Source organism: Ictalurus punctatus, chromosome 17 (genome assembly GCF_001660625.3).
Source record: "Ictalurus punctatus breed USDA103 chromosome 17, Coco_2.0, whole genome shotgun sequence".
Classification (NCBI taxonomy): domain Eukaryota; kingdom Metazoa; phylum Chordata; class Actinopteri; order Siluriformes; family Ictaluridae; genus Ictalurus; species Ictalurus punctatus.
The window spans coordinates 7,658,317-7,685,466 of record NC_030432.2 but is presented as its reverse complement, the minus strand read 5'-3'; the positions used below and the strand labels follow the sequence as shown (position 1 = coordinate 7,685,466).

At 39.2% G+C, this 27,150-nt stretch overlaps 1 protein-coding gene across 2 annotated transcripts in view; it reads right to left on the bottom strand.

The window, feature by feature from the left end:
- Positions 1–1,145: 1,145 nt before the first annotated feature.
- zbtb16b (zinc finger and BTB domain containing 16b) overlaps positions 1,146–27,150 on the bottom strand; it is a 44,539-nt gene continuing 18,534 nt past the window's right edge. For both annotated transcript variants that reach the window (XM_017491637.3, XM_047161339.2), the window contains exons 4-7: positions 23,017–23,103; positions 6,424–6,594; positions 3,995–4,162; positions 1,146–2,932 (exon numbers count right to left, since the gene is read on the bottom strand). In XM_017491637.3, the coding sequence (XP_017347126.1) occupies positions 2,703–2,932; positions 3,995–4,162; positions 6,424–6,594; positions 23,017–23,103 (656 nt within the window). In that variant the 3' untranslated portion in view covers positions 1,146–2,702. The remainder of the gene's footprint in view (positions 2,933–3,994; positions 4,163–6,423; positions 6,595–23,016; positions 23,104–27,150) is intronic.

Here is a 27,150-nt window from a genome sequence, read left to right as displayed (position 1 = left end):
TATGCTATGACCACAATGCAAGCAAACAGGGAAAAAAACATTTCTGCCTTTTCTGTTAGGTATTTTGTGCTTTGTGATATTAGTAGGCCTGTAGATCTTGGCAGATAATTGTTAATGAAAAACTGATACCCAGCAGCAGTGACCACGGTACGAGCTTTACAAACATCTACTACTGAACATCGTCAACATTGTAAAAGAGGCACAAAAAGTATCACCAAAAACAATCACAATGCAAAAGTTACTGTAAAAGTACTTGACTCACTCAACTATAAACAAGTGGACAGATTTTGCACATTACAGAATACAAAAATACAACTTTTTTTTCTTATCAAAGTGCCACATTTGGCTCTTGTCTTTTTTCTTTCTCATGTAAATGACCACCCCCTACCATGAGTAACACACAATTTATGCACTTTGTCATTTGACAATTCCACTTTAAAATAATTTTCAAATAAAAAGACAACATTTCTATTCTTAAGCTTCACCCTTATACCATAGCTCATAAACATTTTATAAAAATTTTATGAAATAAAACATCAGGTTACGGTCTGTTTCATTTTAAAATGGTATATCGGATACGGAGTGTAAATATGATGACAGTCAAGTCAATCAAGATCTCTGAGAATTAAGCAAAAGATAAGATTAAAATGCAAATTATAAACACAATCAGATGTGCTTTTGCTTTTGTGCAAAACAAAGCGCCATGAAGAGGTAGCACACAGGGGGCTGAAAAGCATACATTTGAGCAGTGTTAAACCTGACATTAATGCAAAGAGCATCTTTGTGCAGCTCTCACTGAGTGCAGGTAATGATTTTGTTATGGCTAACTGAACCATTGTATGGTATTATAATACATTGTCCTAAATGAAGTTCAGTAAAACACAAGACATGCACAAAAGGGGTGCGCTGTTATAGGAAAGGATTTTTTAAATTCTTTTCCAAAAACAGCATGTCCTGATGTTTTGTTACTCTTATACCACAGCAAGTTGTCAATTATTATTTTTTATTTAGTAAAGAATGACACATCATACTTTTTAATCCATGTATATTTACATTAAATGCTGTAGTACATCCATGAAACAAGTTTGTTCCTGTTATCACCTATAGCAGCTATAAAAAGTCACTCCCTCATTATTTTTTCTCTCTCTCTCTCTCTCTCTCTCTCTCTCTCTCTCTCTCTCTCTCTCTCTCTCTCTCAGTTAATATGACAAGAAATGCAGCATGTCGGAAAGTTTAAAGTTACAGGTTTAGCTCAGAATGTTACAAGCACTGACACTGGAGTCCAAAAATGTTAATCTGATGTCTCCTCACAGAAAACCTTACCATATCAACAACATTTTTGTCTGTCTATGTGGAGCATCTGCCATATGAGTTGCTGTATAAATTGTTACTATAGAAACAATAATGCATTAGAGCAAACTCATTAATATAAACCTGTGATTTGCCTTGCAGCAAACACTTCTGTCTGGGATGCTGTTATAGAAAATTCATCAACACCTTCTGACCAATCAACAGTGCATGCACCAGTGCTGTGGTATAATATAAAAATAAATCAAGCACAAAACAAGTAATTCAAGTAACCTTTTGAAAAAAGTAAAAAATAAGCCATGAAAAGTTAACATTTGTAGCACTGATTACTGCATATTCTTCTTTAATCTCTTCTAGTTAATTTACTTTGATCTTTACATTTTATATGTATTTAAAAGATCTCATTTTTATTCAGTCTGCTGTATGTTAAGATGCCTGAACATGACACCCCACTGCAATGTACAGCAGTCCAAGTATCTAAATATGACAAAAACACACAAAAAAATTGTAATGTGAGGAGCCCTAAATGTGAGTCTTAATCCATTAATACTGCATCACTTTATCACAACACAACATATGCACTTGAAAATACTAAAATTAGACCTGCTACACTAGTTTTAATGGTAAGAGAATGGTGGGCAGCTAATGAAAAGCAAACCAAATCCCATGTCTGTATTCATGACTATGCTGTACATCGTAGTTATGACATCAACTTGGTTGTGAAAGTGCACAGTGGAGATACTCTATGAACACGTCCCTGAACATCCTTAATATTTTGTAATCATAATATAGCATAAGTTGAATTTACCTATGATCAAATGTCCACCACTGAGTGCTTCTGACACTCAAAATGAGCTGTGTGATGGGCCTGTACTGCTGAACAGATGTCATTTTGATTATATTTTGAATTTTTTTTATTAGCTGCTTTTTCTGTATACGTGGCCTCTACCTTTGCTCATTTTTATCATTTTTTATATATTTTATGGTTTGGATAAATATTTAACATTTATGGGTGCTGTGAATAAAAAAAGGATGTTATTACTAATAAGAATAAAATACAGTGCTAAAAGGCTGAAGATTTTCAGTGTAACAGGTGGAATGAAGCAAATTGCAATCTTGGATTTTGTTAGGGAGAAGCGTGCTGGGCTAGAATACTATGAAATATTTTATCCATTTAATTGGGTTCTTCTACTTTTCTCAAAAGTAATTTTAACAATACGTTCTATTTACCAAAGCAAGCACACTGTAATGTCATGAAAATTGCTGGAAAATAGAAAGAAAATTCTATACAACAGCTTTGATCACTTTTCCTTTCCTTCTTTGGCCCAGACTTAGAGCAAAACGAGTGAATGAGCCTCCAGTTTCTTCTTTCTTCTTTCCTTTCTTCAGCTTTCTTACACATAGCATAGGTACAGATAGGTCTTCTCAATCCTCCAGTCTGGGGGAACATCCTCAGGCTTGTGGCTTTTCATGTGTTTCTGCATGGCCGAGAGGCTGGGGCAATACTCCTGGCAGATGGTACACTGGTAGGGCGAAGCTCCATTGTGGGTGCGTAGGTGTTTGATCATGGCTGAGTAGTCACGCGAGCGTTGGTGGCACAGCTTACACTCAAATGGCTTCTCACCTGAGGATCATATGGAAAAGCTATAACAATAATAAAGATTTAAATTCAAACACAATATCACGTAACAATTTGGGGGATATCAACACCGAAATGGTGTGTGTGTGTGTGTGTGTGTGAGTGTGTGCGCGCGTGCTGTTTATTTATTTATTTATGTAATGAATTGAATTATTTGCTTTGCTTTCTGAATGTGGCTGTAATAAACATTGTTCAAAGATTTGTATAGCTGGGTTGGCTAAATATTCAATACTTCACTTATAAGATATAAGTAGAAAGAACAAAATAGTGTGCAAAATACTGTGTATTTATTAGTATAACAAGTGGTTTCCGGTATGTCTTACATTTTGTATTACACACAAAATCTTCAACAAACCCCTGAGGGGAAAATTGTCCCTGTAAATGTGCAGTGAAAATCACAAATGGGTAAAAAGGTAAGCTAACAGCCTATCAGTGTCAGCAGCAAACTGATTATTGATCCATCATTGACAGTGGGTGTAAATGTCACTGATTCCATTGTTGGCTGTCTACTGGACTACTGGCCTTTTGCTGGGAGCTCCTCTCTGCTCTCATTATCTACATGCACTGAGTGCAAAGCTGTGGCCTTGTTTGACAAAAAGAAGTCAATCATTTGACAGGCTACCTGATAGGGTGGCTTAGTACCTGCCTTATTGAAGAGCGAAGAGAAGCAGCAATCAGCCTGTAATTCCACCTCAACCACAGTTGTATATGACACCCAAGATCACAGAGCCATCACAGAGCCAACAGATTTAAGTTATAGCATCCCAAACTTGAACACTTCTAAAAGTTTTGTAAAACCCATTATTCCAACAAACATGCTGTGCAATCAGCAGAGGTGTGAGATGATACAAGATACTGATAATATCTGTTCATTCTTTATTATATTATTTCTAATTTCTGTGCCTATATATTTTTTAAATAACTTTCATGGTTCTCAAAACCAGTTCAATATAGTTCCCTAAACATTTCATGCATTAGGGGGACATTTAGTGGGAATTAAAGTATTTAACTTTTGCACAGGGTTGTGTGAGGATTTGGAGCTCTGACCTGTGTGTACGCGGTAGTGTGTCTCCAGCTGATGTTTAAGACTGAACTTTTTGCCACAGCTGTTGCATTCGTAGGGTTTCTCTCCAGTGTGGATGCGCTTGTGGCCCTTCAGAGTGCTCTCATCCCGAAAGCAGCTGCCACAGAACTCGCACTCATATGGGTGGTCACCTGCTCCAAAGAGACATCATACTCACTCATACTCATACTATACAATAAAGCAGTTAAGATGGTTTCATTTAACCAAAACACCCATTTGAACTCCAATCTCAATATGCTGTTGAGCAATAGCTTTTAAAATGCCAATAATCTGTGATAGTTGGCTACAATATGTGTTGACTGGATCTGGCTGGCTGCTAATTGCTTTTATGAGCTGACTAACAGCTTCTTATATCATTTTCTCAGGCAGCAGCATGGGATGTGATCAGGCGTATAAAACTCCCAATATTTAATGCATCTCAGCACAGCCGGCCACACTTTAAGCCATCAGCAGTGACCCATGCTTTTCATTATCTCCCTGTCCAAGTGGTAACCATGCCTTGAAATAAATTGTATTTCTTGTTATGTACTGTCATGCTTCGGTGTAAAACCCCATCTTATGAGACCATGCAAAAAAAAAATCCCAAAGCACATCATGGCATACTATTCACATTCAATTCCACTCTTAGTAATAGCAGCAGTCTGAAATGAATGGGGTTTTTATTAGAGTGGAGAGGAAGGGCAGGTTGAAGTCCTGCAAGACCAGATATATGATGATATATAGAGCAGCAGTCTTTAGGTACCTGCATCAACTGATCAGATGCACCTTACAGAAAGCCCTGCAGCCTGTCTGTCATTAAAGTTAATGGAGCTGAGGCGAGCAGCCGGTCGGCCAGACTCACATCGCCGCAGGCATGCTAATGTGCTAATGCTCAGCCCTGGGAAGATTCGACACACACTGGTAATGTCAATTACCCAGCACATACAGAGAACTCTTACTCTAACACTAATACTCTAGTGTATTAGATTTTACATTTACTGTATTGATCTTTTGTTGGATAGGTAGCCAATCAGAAGACTGCTGTGGCACAAGCTGTAAAGACATCACTGTCTGTGTTTAAGTTAGTAATACATAACCACATAACAGTCTGTAAAATTCAAAGTAAAACAGGCTTCCATTATTTAAAAAAAAAAATCATCCAAATGGTCTGACAAAATGGTATTAAATGGCTTGAAAGACGAGCTAAAAGGAGCTTCAGAGAGCTTTCTGTGCCATAAACAATCCAGCTCGCTTGTCTCTGTCTGCCCTATCAAACACAGCTGTGAACATTAGACAGCCGCCACTGTCTGCAAATGGCCTGCCAGTGAAATGGAGAGGGAACAGGAATGGCATATTAATGAGAAGACACTACATGTGCTGAATGTAGAAAGGAGAGAGGCTTCAGAATCAGACAGACACACATGGCTTAGCAAAATGATATGGCCAGATGTGCTCTTTGACCCATATGTATTGCCATCAGCACAATACCAACACCAACAAATTCCCTACATTCTAAAATAATATAATCTAACATGGGGTTTATGACTGTGTTTAATCCAACAAGCTGTTCGCTTTTTTCATGTGCATTCATTTATCTTCAGTAACTGCTTTATGCTGGTCAGGGCTACAGTCAATCCAGAGCCTATAAAAGAAGCACAGTACACAAGGTGGGAATACACCCTAAAATGTGTACAGGACACCATGCACACATACATTCACACTTGGTCTAAATTCTGAAGTCAGCACTCAGGGACCAATCTGGGATTGTGTGGTGTGGGGCTTGGGTAAAAGAACTACTTCTGAATTGTGGCTGATTTGCACAATTCCATATGTCACCTTTGTGCACTTTTGTTTGCAAAATGGTAGGCACTAGGTTTATCCATTAGTTTTTTTGTATTATTTTCCTCTGGTACCAACACTCAAGCTGTGAAGAACAGTGCTTTTTGGATAAATAGCAAATTATTGTGCAGGAATACCTACAAAAGAAGAGCTGAGCTTGAATAAAAGATTAATTGTAGCCATGTAGGCTGGCATAAGACGTGTATTTGTTACGATGTTCTCAGTGGAAGTACTCATGCCACAAAAGTGAACTAATTACAGTATTCAAGTCCTCAGAAACATTGAACCAATCACATTACTCAGGATGCTTCCATACAGATGTGGACTGTGCTGCTGTTTGGTTGAAGCGAAACCCAGACCACACTTTTCAAGAGGACCAGGGATCCGTTCTATGGACCACTGGCCACTTGAAATCTGGTTCCAACAGTCCAGAGTCCAGAAATAACTGCAAGTGTGAAAATGAGGTGATTTTTGCCTGAGATGACTAAAAAGTTTTAGGAAAATCAGTATGAAAAAACTCAGCAATTAAATCCACTTGCCCCAGGCTCCCATAAACAGGCAGATAGTGGCTTACCTGTGTGGGAGCGAAGGTGACGTTTAAGAGCCGTGTGGCTGGGGAAAGTTCGATCACACTCGCTGCAGATGTAGCTGCGCACACCAGCATGGACCTCCATGTGGCCTTGCAGTGCCTTCTGAGTCTGGAAGCGTTTCCCACACAGCAGACAAAACACAGCCATGTCTGAGCCTAGATCAGAGAGAAAGAGAGAGAGAGAAAGAGAGATATTAATGCTCAATTATTATAAATACATGAAACGTTATGACAATTCATTTCAAGCAACTGTATAATTAGTTATAAATACAGTGACTACAAACTAAATACACCACCATATATTCTGATTCTTTCCGATGTTGGAGCCAGTGTTAAGAGCACCTACAGACATTTTAAATAACATTTCCAAGGTTAAGAGCCAAACAACAAAATAATCAGATGTAGTAACAACTATGGAGGGTTTTAAGTTTAAGGTCTGATTGAGACCCAGGTTTGATTTTACCACTCATACATTTACTCATGTTCAAGAAGTGCTTTATCCTGCTCAGGGTCATGGTGGCTCTGGAGCATTGGGAACACTGGGTGCGAGTTGGAACTATACCCTGAGATACCAATGGAGTGCAGGGCACCATACACATACTTTTACACGTATTTCTATACTGTTGTAATTTAGAGCAGCCAACACTGCATTTATTTCTCAGGTGGGAAGAAACCAGAAAACCCAGAGGAAACCTATGCACACAGATGGGAAAACATGCAGAGAAACTCCACATAAACAGTAAGCTGGGTTTAGGATAAAACCAGGGACCTTGGGGCCATGAGACTGCAATGCTACCTGCTGCACCATGGTGCTGCCTGATTTTACCATCCAAATTAAAGTCCTTCAGAATAGCACCCGTGATGAAATATACATGTTTTGTTGCTTTTAGTTGTTTATTCTGAGTATGAAGCTGCTTTTTTTTTTTTTAAATTCATGGCATTAACCTTAGCATTAGCCTAAGCAGTATAGATCCTATTTACAATTGCAATGAAAATTATTCAACTCCCATTGCAAATCAGGTTTAGTGTCAAAATTTTCAGACTTTCAGCTGTTTGCAATGAACAAATTAAACAAAAGCAATTGAAATAGTTCGACACAATGAATGCTTCAAGTGGTTTCCCCAAATTCAACTGAAAATGCAACTTATAATGACTTCTCCAGTCTCAAAATTATTCAACCCCTTTATGGCAAGCTGCAAACGAGATGCATAGCCAGACACCAGATTCTGGCAGCATTCCTGAGGAATCTTAGCCCATTCTTCATGAGCAATGGCCTCCTGTTCAGTAATATTATGGGGTTTGCATGCTGCAACTGCCTTCTTTAAATCCCACCAGAGATGTTCTATGGGGTTCAAGTCAGATGACTGTGTTGGCCCTGAAGAATCTTCCAGAATTGTCCTGTTGGAAGGCACAATGATGCCCAATCTTCAGCTTCCTCACAGATGGCATGATGTTTTCTCCTAAGATTTTACTTCAATGAATCTATCGTACTTTTCACATGCTGCAAGTTTCTAGTGCCAGAGGATGAAAAGCAGCCCTAGAGCATCACCAAGCCACCACCATGCTGGACTGTGGACAGAGTGTTCTTTCTTCATTCTTCTTTCACCAGACATACCACTGATCCATCATGCCAAAAAGTTCCAGTTTTGTTTCATTGAGTCACAGAACAGAATCCCAAAATTTCTGTGGCTTTTTTTAAATAAGATTTTCAGCCGACTTGTCTTGTGCTTTTGGGTCAGTACTGGTGTAGGTCTTGGAGCTCTGGAATGGAAACCTTCTGTGTTTAGTATGCGCCTTACTGTGCTCACTGAAACCTCAGTGTCTGTTGCCACCAAGCCTTGCTGCAGGTCTTTTGCAGTCACTCAAGGGTTTTTTACAACCTGCCTTCTTAGAAATCTGGTTGCAGCCATTGATAGCTTCCTTTTTCTGCCCCGTCCAGTTAGTGTACACTCAACAAACCCCTAGCCAGTTCAGGTATTTTATGTGTTACAGCTCAAGCACACCTGGTGCAACTAATGAAGCACTTGATTATGACAACACCTGTTTTGCATATTTGTGCTGTTGTGAGGGATTCTGTTCAGGGGGTTGAATAATTTTGAAACTGGAGAAGTCATTATAAGTTGCAATTTCAGTTGAATTTGGGGAAATCACTTGAAGCACTCGTGTGTTGAACTATTTCAATTGCTTTTGTTTGATTTGTTCATTGCAAACAGCTGAAAGTCTGAACATTTGGACAATAAACCTGATTTGCAATGGGGGTTGAATTTTTTTGATTGCAACTATATTTTGTTTAAATTAGTAGTAAACCTCCTCTGAACAGTGTTTCACAGGTGCAATATTCAATATCAAAAAGCCCTGCAATGTTCACATATTGGTTTAGGGGCTATATGAAAATAACCTTGATTGCTGTGATTGTTCTGTGACGTAATAAAACATCCTGATATCACCTTGCTATCAATATTTTTGTGCTGGAACAGAACCAAGAACTGGCTCTTTCACAGAGGAAAAACACAGAATTGTTCTACCTTAGGCATCAGCATCAGGTCTGGTACTTGCCTGTGGAAAAGCACTACGTGTCTCCCTTTCATTCTTATAAACTGTGCAGTCTAGCATCTCCTGCTTAAAGTAAAGCTGTCTCTAATTTAAAATCTATGTGAATTCCCAGAGGTAGGCTTATAAACAGTAGGCCAGGATTGACTTCCAAGTCAATCAATCAGCATTTGCCTCAGAGCTCAGAGAAACAAGGGGGGAAAAGCCACAGTAGCACCTGAGACACATAAAAATCAGCTTCTATCACAGACAGCCTCCCAGCAATAGGAGTTTTGTGCAAAAATGGCTGAGAAGCACTCTCTCACCCTATGCATTTTCTCCTGTATTTCTATTATTGCCCAGTTTAAGGCTCATCAGAAAGCAGAATAGGAGAACAGAGGTAGAAAATTTTGAAAACCAAAAGCACAGAAAGAAACAAAGAAAGAAAGAAAGGAAGAAATAATAATTAGTTCTTGCACAACTGCCATACAGTAGCTATTCTACACCTTATGTATTATCTTACTAGAAATACTACAATTAAGTTATACGTATATAAAAGCTTACATATCATTTCTAATGTGTCTTTGCTGCTATTAAAAAAGTCAACCTTTTACAGAACAAACAGTGCAATGATACATTACATGTTACTTGTAACCAGAAGAAGAAAAAAGAAAGACAAGTACAAAGCTATCCCAACTTGCATGTGTTTTTAGGAATAATTTACCTCTACAACTCTATCTATTTATACTATTTCTTTGGCTCCTGAGAGAACACAATGTGTTTCTCGTACTCTTTATATATCTCTGTTTCTCTCTCCACTCAGCACACTCCCAGCAGAGGTTTAATGGTTCTGAAGTAGCTGACAGGGTTGCTTAAGCTGAGGTGAATGGGCCTGTTAATGGAGCTGGCCACTCTCACAAGATAAGTGTCAGCCCTCCACACTATCAGGAGATACAGTAGCTCTTCCCTCTGCTTTAGACAGCTTCCTTTTTCCCATACCTACACTCTAAGCATCTTGTTCTGCTCACTACCCAACAGTGGAGGTCCCACAGACGCATGATGTTTCTTTTGGCAATATAAATGTATAAATATACTGTCACAACCCACATTATTCCGTTGTTTTGTGTGTTAAATCTGTGCAGGTCGGACCATTCCAAACTCCAGTCCAGGCCTTCCTGCTCTGCCTTGGATGCTGCTTTATCAGCTTTGTGTGCTGCTTCCACCCCAAAGCTAAATGGTAAAGGGCGCACTTATATTGCGCTTTTATCCAAAGCGCTTTACACTGTGTTTCATTCACCCATTCACACACACTTATACACCAAGAGTAGCAGAGCTGCCATGCAAGGTGCTAACTTGCTATCAGGAGCAACTTGGGGTTCAGTGTGTTGCCCAAGGACACTTCGGCATGTGGAGTCATGTGAGCCAGGAATCGAACCGACAACCCTTCGATTAGTGGACAACCTGCTCTACCACCTGAGCCACAGCCATCCCAAAGATGATGTAATCAATGGCTGACAGTATTTAATGGTGATGGAAACCAGTTCTACCGGCTTCATTTTTACAATGCTCACTCATTTGCATTTGTGGTTGTGCTCGTTCGTCCGCTCCATATTTCTATTGTGATATTTCTAGTTTTTGAACTGTGCCTGTCCCAACTTCAAGCATGATCTGCCCTTTGATGTCTGTTTGCTGCCTAGATTTGTATATAGTCACATTGCAGTATTTCTGTATATATCAAACATTGTATATATTCACCAGTAGTAGGGTTGCAACTGCCATTTATGTCAGGTGTGGGTTTTTCTCTCTGTTATTGGTAAGGGAGTGTAGGGAAGCTAATTGTCTTTTGTTTTTCTTTTTAGGTAAGTTAGTTCCCCTTAAACAGCAGTTTTCTTTGTTGTTTTGGCCTTGGTCCACCCTAAAGTTTTCCCTGTTTATTTGTGGTGTACAGCAAATGTACAGTAATGTGCAAAAGTTTTCGGCACTCAGTTTTTTTAGTACAAACTTTGTTATAGATTTTGTACCAAAATCTATGTACCAAAATGTACCAAACGTTAGTTTTTTAGCAAAAAATGTAATGTTACAGAAAAATGTTTGCATGTCATTAAAGAAATCAGCATATTACTTAAGAGACCACTTTTCAGACAAAAAACACAATTATGTCTGCTGGGTTTTGCTGCAAAAATAAGAAGCTAGTGCTACAGTCAAAGTCTCCAGAAGAACTGCCGCTGGTTCTGAAAGATGCTCAATAAAACATCTGGGTTACGCATGTAACCCTGTTCCCTGAGAAAGGAACGAGACATTGAATGAGCTCCATGCTGTGGGAAGTGCCCTCGCGCATGACCGGAATCTGAAGCTTGTGCAACATCATGCCTATTTATAGGCCTGCCATAATCAGGTGACATGGCAATTAAGTATGTTGCGTGATATAAAAACGGCACCTGTGAACCGTGCCATCATCCTCTATAATCTGAAGCGAAGACACAATTCATAGGCATGCCCCAGTATGACAAAGCTACGCAACATCTCGTTCCCTTCTCAGGGAACAGGGTTACATGCGTAACCCAGACTTTCCCTTTCAAAGGGAACTGCGTGAGCTCCATGCTGTGGGAACGATAATACCCACTTCGTCACACTGAGGGTATGGCCTGTATAAAAAGATCCGAGCCCAAGGGTCACTGCAAGACACAAGTTGGAATGTATATCCAGGCTGTAATATCGAATTAATGTGTGTGGCGTAGACGGAGGAGGACAGAAAGCCTGCAACACTACTGGCTGGGCAGCAGACATAGGCACTTTAGAAATATAATCCAGCCTAGGATATTGGAAGTCCTTGGCTAATCCAGGGGCAAAGTCAAGGCAGGAAGAGGCAACAGAGAGAGCTTGTAGATCTCCTACTCGCTTGAGAGATGCCAGGGCCAGCAGAAGAGCTACCTTTAGAGTCAGAAGCTTCTCTAAGACTGACTCTAAGGGCTCAAATGGGGCACCTGACAGACCTTCCAGGACCACAGAAAGGTCCCAGGAAGGTATGTGTGGTCTGCAGATGGGCCTTAGCCACCTGACACCATGCATAAACCTCGAAGTTAGCGGATGTTGCCCCACAGCCAACTGATGATTGGCTTCATCAATAGAGGCGTGGCTGGCCAAAATGGTGGCCACATAGACCCTCATGTAGAACAAACCATCCCTGATGCGAAACGTCCTTGTAAGAACTCCAGGACTGTAGCTGTTGCGCAGTTCACTATGTCTGTGAACTGGCGTTCCTCACACCACAAGACAAAAAGTTGAGCCACTTGAGTGCATACAATTTCCTCAAGGATGGTGCTCCAGCATTCAACATGGTCTCTACAAACTCAGTTTTGAGACCAGAATCTATGAGCTGGTGCCCCTCAGGGAGCAGACCCACAGTATCCATAGTTCCGGCTGAGGGTGAAAAATCAGCCCTCTGGCTTGAGACAGTAGATCCCTGCGGATGGGAATCTCCCAAGGAGTGCCATTCAGCAGGGATATTATCTCTGAGAACCATATTCAAGCTGGCCAAAACAGTGCTACTAGCAGCAGACATAGACAGTCTTGGCGAACTCTCGATAGAAGTTGCGGAAGCAATCATGGGAAAAATGTATAGATGTGACCCTGGCCACATGTGCACCAAGGCATCCAGCCCCAGGTTTATAGGTGATTTATATGCCACTCCAGATGAGGGCCACGCCAGAGGCCGTGAGCTGGACAGCCGTCTAAGACGGCTCCATGAGGGAGGTGTCTGTCATTACCATCTTACGATAAGGAGACACCCCAAGAGTGTGACCCAAGGCTAGAAACTGGGGGCACCTCCAAATTCTCAGAGCACTCAGTCATCACCACGTGACACCAATTACTCTCAGAAGTCTCATCCTTGGACGAAACCCCCACTTTCCCCACATTTGGCAGTAGTTTCCACGCTGCCAGATGGTCTTTTAGTGACATTAACTTTTCCACATTCTATTGAAGGGAAAACATAAGATTTTCATTGCCCTGTGACAGCTCGCTGACCAGAGAACACTGAAAACTTGGGACAGCTTTGGCTAGGGGAGGCCCTACAGTAGTACTGGGCCTAACTGCCCTAACAACCTCATGTCCCTTGATATGTCCTCCACAGCCCCTCAGGACTGCTTCTCCTTTGTCTGGCTGGCCTTTATGACCATTCTCAGATCAAGCCTAGTAGCAGGCTGTGACTGTAGCCACCCGGTTCCTCTGGCTATTTGCACCTTCTGTGCCTCCCTCGCACTAGCGTTGGTCCAGGCTCTACTCGTGGGTGCCTGGGTGAACTCAACACAACAGAGAAGTAACTGACTGAATGTCACCATATGTCGAGCTCACTCAGCAGGTCTGCTTGGTAGGCCTGCAACACTGCCATTGTATGCAGTGACCCACAAGCAAGACCCAGAACCGCATAGGCCTTGCCCACCAATGCCGCGGTGGCCTTACATGGCTTGGTTGACAAAACCGGCCCCCTAAATCACCTACCATTGATGGAGAGAGGTAGCTCGCAAGCGCCTCATCCACCTTCGGCATAGCTAAATAGCCGTGCCGTTCATTCCCCAAAAAGGCCAAATAATCCGACATGGCGGGGTTATAAATACGGCTTATGTGTGGTTTTTACCCAGAAGTGTGATATTTTGTCATGCACTTCTGGAAAAAAAGGGGAGTTTTCTGCAGTGTGAGGGAGATTTATTTTATCATTTTATTTGAGGGAGATTTATTTATTTTTCTGTATTTTTGTATTTCAAGCTCAGTAATATCAGATGCGAGTAAGTGATTCAAGCCCACTGCTCATCTGATCTATATCTCTTTTGCCCGTGGTCTGGATTTTAGCTAGCATGTTAATACAATTGGGGTCATGGCAAACCTTTCTGACAAAATATACAGAGATTATCAGGTACATATCGGGTAAAAAAAAAATCTAAATGATCAGGCATTATAGTTTTGTAGCTAACTTTCGTTAGCAGACTAGCTGCATATAACAGAACTTGAAATGCACAGGTCCTCAGGGTAATCTCCTTTTCCCTTTAACAAAATCTTCTATTTTAGCTGGCTAGGCAAAGTGAGACCACAGCTTTGGCAATTGCATGAGCACTGCTGTTTGATCAGGCAGTCACAGTAAGAGCTAACTAGGTAATTGAAATGAAAAGACAAGCTCTATTCAGATGTTCTTGCTCTTCCATCTTGTACTCAGTAACTGTCACAGCCACTGATGTGAACAATAAAGTTATTTTACACTTCTGTAATACTGAGTAATACAAGTTGCAAATACTACAAAGGCTGTATTTCAAACTGCATACTAACATGCTAGTCATTACACCACTGATATTATAGGTTTCTAAGCATGCAACGTAGTGCACATTACGTGGTTTGGGACAAAGTCATAAATTCTTTCTGAATGTGTATTATTTAACACTTTTAGCCATGAGATTAATCCATGCAGTGGAGATTATCACAACACAACCCACATTACGAAATGCTCAGTGGCAAGTAGCTTGCAATAGCATTTTTCAACCAGAGAGGGCAAAATTCCAAAATCATACATCCTGTAGCTTTAACAAAGAAAAATATAGACATTGACCAAATTATATTTGTTTACTTAAGGAGACCTTTTATGTATGAGCGAGAGAAAAAAGAGAAAAAAAAGTGTAATCGCTGGCAAGATATATAAAGCACACCCAATCAATCTTTGTTCCTTACTTATTTGAAAGAATAATTGTTACTGCTGATCATTCTGTTAACTTCCCTATTACTTTGGTGACACCCTGTACAACAGGAATAAAATGTAATAAACTTCTACATCAAAAGCAAATAATCATGTAATGTTTGATATGCATAATACCATAATATCATAACCAGTTTGGAAGGGAAGGTTCATATGATGAAAAAGAATGGATGGAAAGAAGGGCTGCTGCTAGAAGGTTGGAGATTTTAAGCCATGAGCTGCAGTGGGGTGTAAGGTCAGGGGAAACAGGAGGCAGATGAGCGGAATGTGTATGTGAAGGACCTGGTTGCCCCTGCTGAGCATGGACAATAAGGAGTGGAGTGTGACTGAACTGAAGAGTACACATTGGAGCCCTGCTCCTGGCTTTACTCAAATACCACTGCACAACGCAAAATGACATGGGCTACCATTGGCTGTGTGATTAGCACAGGAGACAACTAAGAAACTCAAATTATATCTAGGATATAATCTGGAATGCATTATTGTTTTCATTCTTCTTCTGGGTTTCGTTTCTGTTCAATCTCATTTAATCTTTCAATAATGCCTAGTAATTCTTATACTAAGCTTTTTCCAGTGTTAGTGAAATGTAGTATCAGCATCAAATTATTATATTAAACTTGAGAGAGAGAGAGAGAGAGAGAGAGAGAGAGAGAGAGAGAGAGAGAGAGAGAGATCAAAAACAAATATGGGAACAAACTGCTCTTCTCTTTGGTTGATCATTAGTTAAAACAGTGGAGACAGCCTGCCTGCTCTTTCCCAATTCTACAAATCCATTTTAATCAGATATGAGGAAAGGAGCAAGGCTGAGTATAAGAGAGGGAGTGATTAGTATACAGGAGCCTGTGCCACAGCTTCATTGACATTCAAGTGGGGTTAGCATGTTGCATTTAAAATGCCGTCTGATGAGGACTCCAAAATCAAACCATTTGTTACTGCCATTGAAGTGCCTGTGGGCAATAGGCAATTAAATTGGAATTAGTGTGGGGAATGAGATACAGATGATTCATATGGAGAGCGAGAGCTGTCAGAGAGATGTTCTGGAATTCTATTAACGTAACCAGGATGGATACATTTAGAGTAAACACACAGCTAGCTGCTTAACTTCATCGCATGCCATGCAATCACTGTGGTGCCTTATCTAACCTGACTGATTTATTCCCTCTACAGTTCAAAAACAATATGTGTCAAGAAAGAGCATGATTTATCAAGGATGTGTGAATTCTGTATTTAAAACACAGTTAAATGGAAACAGAGCCACTGCAGCTACTGCTTCATAGGTCATTTTGAGTTTAATTACTTTTTTATTTAAAGGCTATGGGAGTTTTAGACACACAAAGTACTAGATTTTCTGAATGCTCTCACAACCTCCTTAGAGCCCATTCATAACAGGCCAAATGTTGATCACTTTACCCTATTAATAATTCAAAGAGTTAAGAGTCATTCCTGAGCTCAAATGATTGTGGCTAAAGCCCTCTTGCAAGAATGCATTGTACCTCTGGCTATGATTTATACGAGAGGCCATCTGGACAGTGGGGGAACCATCAGCCTGAATGTCCGAATGACCCATTCTATTATTCCCCGAGTCATAGGTCCAACTCTTTCACACTCTCAGGGTCCTTTTTCTAACATGGATCTGCTGAGAAAGCTTTTCTGTCCCACAAAAGAACTCTCAGCAGCATCTCATCAGACAAGACAATGAGACTTCTGTCACGGGGTGTTTTGTTTTCTTTAAGACAAGCACTGGAACATGCACAATTGTGGACAATTGCAGATAATCAGAAAAATGTGGAGAATGTCAATGAGGGATTAAAGAGAAAATCTCACAATACAGAAGCTAGAATTCATAGTATCATCATTAATTAAAATATATTATCAGTGCAATGGAAATGGAAAATGTAGATTTTACAACCTGTATCACCTGATGCGTTCTTGTAGGCACATTAAATACCTCAGAACAGTTAAAGAATAGGGGAAACATAGAGAGAAAGCTGAGGTAGAGAACAAATGAGAAATAAAAGGAGAGAGGCAGAGAGAGAGAGTTTCTCTGCAGGACATCAGTATTCCAGCATAACAAGCTGCCTTTCACAGCTCGTAATGAGCCCTAGGTCACAGGAAACAGGTGCTTGGTAGATTATCAAAAACACACAAGCACGTCAGTGAGAATCTTCACCTTTTATGTATTCATTATATTCTGTAAGAATAATTATTTATTGGAATCAAAGTCTGAGTGCAAAAACAGATTAAAAAGCTGTCTCACTCAAAAAGAAATGTAAATCAGAAAATGTTCTATGACATGAAACAATTACTGACACTTAAACTCCACCTGTGCTATATTCAGTGAGTACTCTCAAGACATGCATGTTAATATGAATTATTAATAACTATTTGTATAAGTAACTATTTTGGTCATGCACTGGCTCTAGAGAATGCAGAAAAATTGCATGCAGACCAGCAGGGGGAGTGTTGTGCGTTGTGTGAAAACTCTTTGGCAGACCACAGACCCCACATGACCCTATCACACAGCATCAGTAACACGTACATACCCCGCATCCCCCAACACACACACACATAATACAAAACATACTGAGTCATCCTGTGATTATTTAAAGTAACCATGAGATTATTTCAGTGTCATGTTTGTTTCTGTGCAATATCTGAAATATGTCTTTTCAGGGAATATAAAAAAATGTTCATTAACTTCAGTGTGAGTTTCTATTTATTACTGCTCTTAATGGTTTTCTTTTTTAAATATATGTTTACAATCTTATGGCCAGCAGTCACTGGTCTTACCATCCTACAGCATCTTAAGTTGATACAGATACTATGTCATCTCAGGGAGTTTTTCTTTTGCCACCATAGCCTCTGGCTTCACCGTTAAGGATCTAATCAGCTGAAAAGCTGCTCTGTGACAATAAATACTGTTAAAAGCACTTTACAAATAACACTGAATTGAACTGAATTAAATTGAATTAAGTTTATGCAATGTAAAATACATCATAAGCAGTGGGACAGAACAACACCAACCTTGGTTTAATCTATATTTAAATATGTTAGAATTATTCTAATAAAAATCTATCAAATGCCCAAGGCATCAATCCTATTAGGTGATTTTATTCAAATACCCAAATGACCATCATTTAGATGTTAGTTTGTTTGAGATTTGATTTGATCAGGCTTTACTTAAAGTGTGAGGAATCCTAAGGGGCTAAAGGTAATTCTTAACCAATATAAACTGTTTTTTTCTATTTTCTCCAGGCTAAGCTGAAAAAGCAGCTGTAGCAAGCTGTTCTCACTGCCTGCCTTGCTGGACAAAAGGAAGAGAATTTGCTTTTCACACTGGTCAGATGACCCCATGACCCATGGAGAGCAAGGACACAAAAGGCCTGAACTGGTGCAGAAGTTATAGACCTAATCCTGTTCCCACACTTTTGGAAGGCAGGGGATAAATGTATGAGCAACTTAGGATAGTTTGCATGACATTATATCCAAAATGAAAGCTACTGTCCTTTTTGAATTACTGACATTTAGTAATCAGTTAAGAATAAGTAAATATTTCCACAAGTGAACAGTGTACAGAAACCATTTCCACTGCAGTTGTAGAAATAGAGAAACTTACATCATATAAATGGTTTCGGAACACAGCAAGTTAGAAAGTAAAGTATAAAATTTAAAGCAGTTAAACCTAGCAGGCATACTAGATTGAAGAAGCACAAAAGGGTCAACATGCTGACATGAAAAAAAATGTTTGGCCATATTTGGTTGAAGAGCAAGCAGACATAAAGGTTGCATAAATAAGCTTTGACACACAGGCCACAAAACTCCATCTGTGAATGTCACCGGACACACAGTCGTGACATAGCTGGGGGTGCCTCACCTGCTTGCAGCTGTTTCAGCTGGGACATTAGAGGTCTTACTCATCTGCAGAAAGTTAATTCCAGAACATAGGCAAAATTATGAAACTCAAAACTCCTTCTTTTTTAGGATAATACACTGGATAAAAGTTAAATATGATAGGTAAGGGAGAATAGGCTTTTCTTTAACAGACACCAAAAATATCCTGGTGCTTTTTCTTTCAAAAATATTTCTTCAAATTTCTCAAGCTGTTCTGATAAGCAGCTGGGTGTATTTATGTCTCTGTTTGCAGTTTAAGTGTGATAATTAATCCCTGCATTCACCAGCAAGTTAGCAAGTTCTCCCAGTATAAACAAAATTATTCTCATCCTGCCAGTTGGAGCCTTATTTACACTGTGAAATAAACAAAAGCAATCAATATTTATTCAATAAAGACCTTATAACAGGCTGTTTCCAACAACTCAGGAACGTAATTACATGCTGCTTTGCTCAGCTACAGATGGACAGACAGGTCTTGAGTATCATGGCGGTGTGAAAAGTAAGCAGATAAAATATCATTTGTTATGAAATATACACTGTATATATGGTTTTAAACCTCACACATATAGGAAAAACAGCTCAAGATTTTAGTCCCTTGGTGCATGAACGCTACAGATGATTGACAAATTAGAGGAAAAACAGCATCAATGCACCTCGGCACAGATTCTCTGGTAGTGTAGAGATGAACACCATTCTACTAAAAGATAATCCCTCAATCGGTGTTTAAATTATGGTAGTTGAGAGTAATATCTTACACATCACTGTTCAACTCGATTGAGATCTGCAAAAGGTTACAAAGGCATTAGCATTTGATCATTTACATCTTCATCAAACCATTCAGTTGCCATAGTTCCCTTTGAATGGGGAGGAGTCAAGACACTACTCTCATCAGGAGACAAATGATTCATCATAGGATGAAGAAAAACTTCAGAGGGAAAAACCATCCCAAAACCATCCAAACCCAAACCATGGCAGCAAAATGCCTCTTACAGCATAACAGAGCCACCAGTGCCAACATGGTGTTTAATTCTGCAGCATGCCCACATAAATTAGTGTTGGGGTTGTATGATGAGTTTGTGTGATGTATTTTTAGTGTGCTTGGTGTTTTCTGTACTTGTTTATCAAAGCATGTCCTTTTAATTATGCTAATAAACTGTGGAACCTTTGGCCTAATTTTCCTATTATTTCTTTTTTCTCTCTCTCTAAACATTAATCTGCCGGCAGGTACAGCAAGACACAAAAAGGGACAGCAGATAAAAGTGAGCCATTAGACTAAATCTGTACAATGTTTATTACAAAAACTAGATAAATAATAAAATAATATATGTTCTTATGTCTATGTGGGTTTATTCCAGGGTTTCTGGTTTCCATCCACATCTCAAAAACATCTAAAAAAAAAAAAAATGCTGGTAGGTGGATAGGCTACAATAAATTATCTCTAGTGTATTAATGAGTGTGGGAATGTGTGTGTGAATGGTGTCCTGTGATGGACTGACATCCCATCCAGGGTGTATTGCCCATTGCCCAACAATCTGCCACAACCCTAACAAAATTATACATAATGATAAAAAGTATCTGCTTCAGGATATGACTCAATATCCTGAAATCACAGAATTGTGATATATCCAGAGATTCTTTAAACCCTTGTGCACAACTTGAATGTACGCTTTAAGAATTTGTTGTTTCCAGGGCATTCACTGAGACTGTATGCTTTGATATGGGCACTGACAGATACCTCATTTGACCCCACATCTCTGTGAGTGAGAGAAGCTGTTGGGCTAATCTACCCGAGTGAACAGCTTGCTTAATAATTAACACAACAAGATACATTGCTCATGTTTAACCACTGTTTATTCAGTGGCCCAATTCAATGAAGTTAAGTCATGCTGCCCTAAATGTTTTTAGATTTAGACGTGGGTGACGTGATACAGCACACGTTGTTATGTAGATAAGTAAAACAAGAGACAGTGATGTCCTGGCCTGCTTTCAAGAGTGCCCGGTCCTGAGATGTTAGCTGTAGTTTTATTTTAAGACAGCCTGTAAGTAGGTCAGCTCTGAGTTTGTGACAGTGCTCTGGCAGAGTGTAAACATCGGCACATGATGTTGTTTTTCTCTGTCTGTTCTAGCACCAAAATCAGCTCTCCTGCCACCATTTTCACTCCTTCACTGTGTTTTATAGACTAAACTTTCAAAGCTTTAGTGTGATATTCACCTCCGGCTTTCTTGCATCACTCCTGATGGAGGTGGATATATGAGTGTTTTATTTAGAGAGCTCTGCAGGCTCTTCAGAAGAAAGAAAAAAAATGTGGATCCTTGGCTTGTCTTCAAGTTCAATGCCACATTCTAACAACATGTTGAAGCAGAAAAATCTCACTGAATAACTGCAGCAGCCAAAACCACATCCATTAATGGCAACATTTTTGTGTCCCAAAACTAAAGAGGATTTTTTTTTATTATGGCCTGGTGTACACTTCACTGGATCTGAAGCCAAGGTAAAACAGAGCACTTGAGTTTTCCGTGGTGTTCCATGATGCATGATGTTTGGGACAGCAGATAGAAACTTCTGGGCACCACCTTATGTCCACAGGCATTAACTATTGATACAGTGTGTGTCACAAGAGTTACAGTTACACGGCAAAGTTTTTAAAAGGGTTATCGTGTTTCTCCCCATGGAACACAGGTGACAGATATTGCACCCTGATCTCACTGTACACAAACACACAGGCAAGTGTTTGGGCATAAATGTCCAACTTAAAAGTGAGCTTATTACAAATTAAAATCTGCTCCAAAGAGTTAATAGTAAAGATGATTGTCTCCTCAATTTCAAGCTCATAAAATGATGGCAGCTTGCTTTAATTAGGACTCACCCTTTATATAGCCTCAACATGTGGATCATTAGCCCGATTGAGCACTTTTATACCCAGAGAGCATATTAATTAGTGCAGTCTGGAACACCTGTAACAGTCTACTGTCTGTCTCTCAGTAGCAGCAGACTGAGTGAGTGATGCTTCTCACATAACACAGATAACTAGAGGTCAGACCTTTAGATTCAAGGATTATTGTAGTGATTTGTGCATGTTTCACTGTGTGGGTGTGTGGGTGGGTGTGGGTGTGTGTGTGCTCTGATGTGCTGTCCACAAAGATGACAAAGCTAATAACCTATTTACATAAGAAGGACAGCATGTCACTGCACCACACACAAGCATGACCCAGAATGACCTGGGATTTATTTACTTAAAAAGCAAAAAACAAGCACTAAAAGAGCTATATAAAAAAGAAAAGAAAAAAAATGATCACGGCATTTTAGCAATCTTATTTTAACAGCATAGCCGAAATCCTAATGTTAATACCTAATTTGCCCATTCTACCCTAAATAATCACATTGGTCCATTAAGAGCAGAAGCATGTAACTGTCAGCTGTGCTTAGTCAGGTTAATGATGAGCAGTGATGGAATGCATGGCCATAACTAGTTAGGATGACACTGAGGCCCAGACCTCAATAGTTTCTGAAGGTTTTTTGTTTTTGATGTTTTTTTTTCTTTATCTCCCACTTAGCATCTTCCCTTGTCAAATCCAATATGCAAACAGCAATACTGATAATGTTATAATGTCTGATAATATAATATGTCCAAGACTACTCATTCAGCAGTGATGACTGGTTCTCAACTGACCTCAGAGCAACTAAGGAGAATTTGCCATAGACATAATCACATTTTATACTTAGCTCTCAAGAGACACGTCACCAGACTTTAAATTCTTGTAGAGAGGTATGCAACATACACATTAAAGTCTAACATCTGACATTACTATGATAAAATTGTTTTAGTTTATGTGAGAACATGTGATATACATGTTAGTGCTTATAAGGGCAACTGTGGTTTGTAAAATGCATACTAATGATGTCATAATGATACTAGCCAAATCAACTTGCTAGTTACAGTACTGATAGTTAATATACCCCATGTTAGCTGCAAGTACATGGCATTTTTAATGCATGCTTTTTCAGATATCAGGAGGAGAAACAAGATAGAAAAGGAGGATGGCCTCATGCTCAAGGAGAGAGAACTGTAAACGCAATAAAATTAAACAGTCTAATTTGAATTAGAGCAGTTTGTATAAGAAAGGAAGTATAATGTAACAGAGATTAGAAATTAGCAATAGATGCAGCACACATTAGACATTGTGGGATAATAAATAAGAAGTAGGTCACATTTTTGCAATGTGGACCACAGTAACATTTTGACCCTCTTTATTCCCCTGGAATGATGAAATGCAGCCTTCCAAAGCCCTGACGTACTGCCCCATCTTTAATTCCGGCAATATTTAACATGCTTTCCTCTTCATTTTCTCCTTAATATGTAAATATCATAGACAGGCTGGTAAATGCTCGGGTGTGGCAGCAGAAGGAAAAACACTACCTGTGTGTGTCTGTCGATGGGTCTCCAAGGCATCTTCTTTAGAGAACTGAGCTCCACACTGATCACACACCAGTGCTTTTGGTCCATCTACAACACAGAGCAGCAGAGGACTTTAGTAAGATTTACAAATACTTGGATATAGCTGTGTAGTACTTTCACTGTGTGACAATTTCACATAATTTTCCACATATACAACTATTTATAACTGCTATTATTAACAGTTATGGAATCAAGACATCAAAGGACCAGGAAAAACTGCATATTTAAGATGAATAACTGTGTGTATACACTCCATGAACTTCTATACCTTACACCTGCAAATATAATTTGCATCATTTCTCAACCACCTAAAACAATAGCTCACTTTAAAGATGCCTGCATGTGTTTACCGCAAATCAAACAAATGAAACATGAGCTTATTCACCAAGATGTCAGTGTTCTTTAAAGTTTTATGATCACTTCTTTCAGAGGAAATTGTTTGTGATAACACACACACTCTCTCACACACACACACATACACACACACACCAAGAAAAATCAGTAACAAAAAGGCTCTTGACAGAACCAGAGAACTTGTCAGCTCTCTCTGACTTTATGGAAATTAAAGCCTACAAAGTAGCTGAAATTTATCAGACAGATGTACATCCTCAGGAATACTGTATGAAGCTGCATCTGCTTGTATCTCTGCTCTGATTTATGACAGCTGCAGGTTCTCATTCTTAAACTGTTTCAGTGCAAAGGGTTCTAAAAATGTCAGAACAGAACTATATTTGCAGTGAATTCTTTGATAAGAAACATTTCATTTATTATAAAATTTCTGCTATATATATAGATCTGAAAAGGTTTTCCTGAACTGAAATATGTTTTTTGTACATATCTCAACCAGAATTAAAGTTCTAGCATTTTCTGGTTACCCTCAAAAGTGAAAGATTCCCTGCCTACCTCTACATTTATAACCTAAACTTAAAAAAAAAAAAAAAAAATTAAACATTAAAAATTACAGAATTATAAGTTTACAATAGGACATGCTGATTTTGTATTGATCCACATCCACACAAGTCTCCTGTTCCTGTTCCACTCACCAGTTTCCTCATCTCTTGCCTCAACAGTTCATTCTCACATCAATAGGGAAATAACTGTTTATTAATACAGTCAGTTTTATTTTGTTGGATTAATTTTCTTGTTATTAATGTCTTTTTTACTAGGTTATTTAAACATTGTCCACTGTCATAGTGTCATGTGTACAGTGTTTTCCTCTGTTTTAATAATGATTTGATGGAGCAGGTGCATCACAGACATTTTGACAGCCGGCATCTGATTACAATCTGAATTGATTTTGTATCATTATGGTGTGTAACTATTCAAAAACCTGATAAAATCATGAGAAAAGCACACTTAGCTAATGAGGTTTTAGACATCTTTATGCAGACTGACTGCATTTAACACTGAATTATCAGGAAGATAAAAGGCAAGGTTAGAAATTAACCTAAATAAAACCATTTCCACATCAAAGTATATTAAGAAAAACTCAATTTTGGTCACGATTTTTTTCTTTTTTTCAGCTCTATTGACTTCCAGTGGATTTTTGTTGACTGCCTCACATACAGTGCATCTGGAAAGTATTCACAGCACTTCACTTTTTCCACATTTTGTTATGTTATAGCCTTATTCCAAAATGGATTAAATTCATTATTTTCCTCAAAATTCTACAAATAATACCCCATAATGACAACGTGAAGGAAGTTTGTTTGAAATCTTTGCAAATTTATTAAAAATAAAAAACCAAAAAAGCACATGTACATAAGTATTCACAGCCTTTGCTCTATACTTTGTTGAAGCACCTTTGGCACCAATTACAGCCTCAAGTCTTTTTGAGTATGATGCTACAAGCTGGGCACACCTACTTTTGGGCAGTTTCTCCCATTCTTCTTTGCAGGACCTCTCAAGCTCCATCAGATTGGAAGGGGAGTGTCGGTGCACAGCCATTTTCAGATCGCTCCAGAGATGATCAATCGGGTTCAAGTCTGGGCTCCGGCTGGGCCACTCAAGGACATTCACAGAGTTGTCCTGTAGCCACTCCTTTGTTATCTTGGCTGTGTGCTTAGGGTTGTTGTCCTGTTGGAAGATGAACCGTCGCCCCAGTCTGAGGTCCAGAGCACTCTGGAGCAGGTTTTCATCAAGGATGTCTCTGTACATTGCCGCATTCATCTTTCCCTCGATCCAGACTAGTCTCCTAGTTCCTGGCGCTGAAAAACATCCCCACAGCATGATGCTTCCACCACCATGCTTCACTGTAGGAGGGTATTGGCCAGGTGATGAGTGGTGCCTGGTTTCCTCCAGACATGACGGGTTATTGGTCACCTCCCTGACTAAGGCCCTTTTCCCCCAATCGCTATTTGGCTGGGTGGCCAGCTCTAGGAAGAGTCCTGGTGGTTCCAAACTTCTTCCATTTACGGATGATGGAGGCCACTGTGCTCATTGGGACCTTCAATGCTGCAGAAATGTTGCTTTTTTTGTTTTTTATTTTAAATAAATTTGCAAAGATTTCAAACAAACTTTTTTCACGTTGTCATTATGGGGTATTGTTTGTAGAATTTTGAGGAAAATAATGAATTTAATCTATTTTGGAATAAGGCTGTAACATAACAAAATGTGGAAAAAGTGAATACTTTCCAGATGCACTGTATAAGGACATCTGCAAAAAACTGTAAATGTAAACGCACTAGAGGCATCACATCATGTCATACAGTATAGTCATTATAATGCTCATAATATAATGCAAAGCTCCACATACTTACTCCACATACAGTGCGATGTAGACTGCGATTCATTTGAGTCAAAGCCATGTGAGGATTGGATTTATATGAGGTGGAAGAAATCTGGTGCAATCTAATAATGATGTGTCTCATTCCCTCAAACCTGCATGTGCTATAGTGGGGTCTATTAAAAGATGTCCCAGACACCTGTAGGGTTGGCCTAGTCTACCACACAAACAGTGAAGTAGGCCATGATATATCCCTAATTTTGAGAATGTGGTCTGCTCTGTTGAATCAAGCACACCACACTCTTTAAAAAGTGTTCTTTATCAGGCTGTGTGTTTCTGCATGAACACCATTTAAACACAAAAAGACCATGTTACCTTTTTTTCCTACCAAATGAATGCTTATTTAACCAGTGTTTTGGTTGCAGTGTGAGACTTTGGCACTTTTGGCAAGAAAGTCTCATATAGCCAACTGTAAAATAATAATAATAATAATAATAATAATAATAATAATAATAATAATAATAATAATAATAATAATAATAATTCTAGTATTCCAAAGAATTAAGATTGGAAATCTTGCAGAAGGGGATTTGCTTCTGCTTCACTGTGTGAATCAATACTAATGACTCTTCATCATCTTAGATTAATGTGGCATCTTTAGGGTTTAGAAAACGTTTCATTTCCAGGAAAATGTTTTAACTGATTCTGAGATTCTGTCTAGCTACTCTACTCCATCAGTGGTGAGACACAGCACACAGGAATTCAAATGGGGACTTCCACCATCTCCAATCCCACCCAGGAGCATCCCACTAACTTTCAGCAAAAATAAGTGAATAAATAAAATCTAAATCTATAATGACCCAAAGCTTGTCAAGTATCTAATTTCAGTGAGCTGCTTCTAAATAGCTTTATTATGAGTCATTAAAACGCCCACAAACTTGAGGAAGCCAGCCAGCTAGTGCCTAAATTTAGCCTCTCCTCCATATTCCCTTCTACATTTCATTCTTTTAAAGCTGCCTCCAGAAAAAGCAAACCACAGCTGCATGTGTGCTTTTCAACTCATCACAAACAACAAGCAAACCATACTCAGCATGAACTCTGGATGTTGCCTTTTCACCATCTTATTAATAATTTAAATGGTCAAAAATGCAGCTGTGTGAGATGGAACATGCTGCAATTTTTATAACAAAAGAAGGAAGCACATATCTGCATACACGTGGCATGCAATAATCCTGTTTGGACTCATATGCATTCTCACATGCTTCTGCCCCACCCTGTTCCCTGAAGTGATGAAGCAATTCCAAAATCAAATGGTCTTCTGTAAACAACACACAGTGCACTATATTGTCCATAAAAACACAAACATTCCC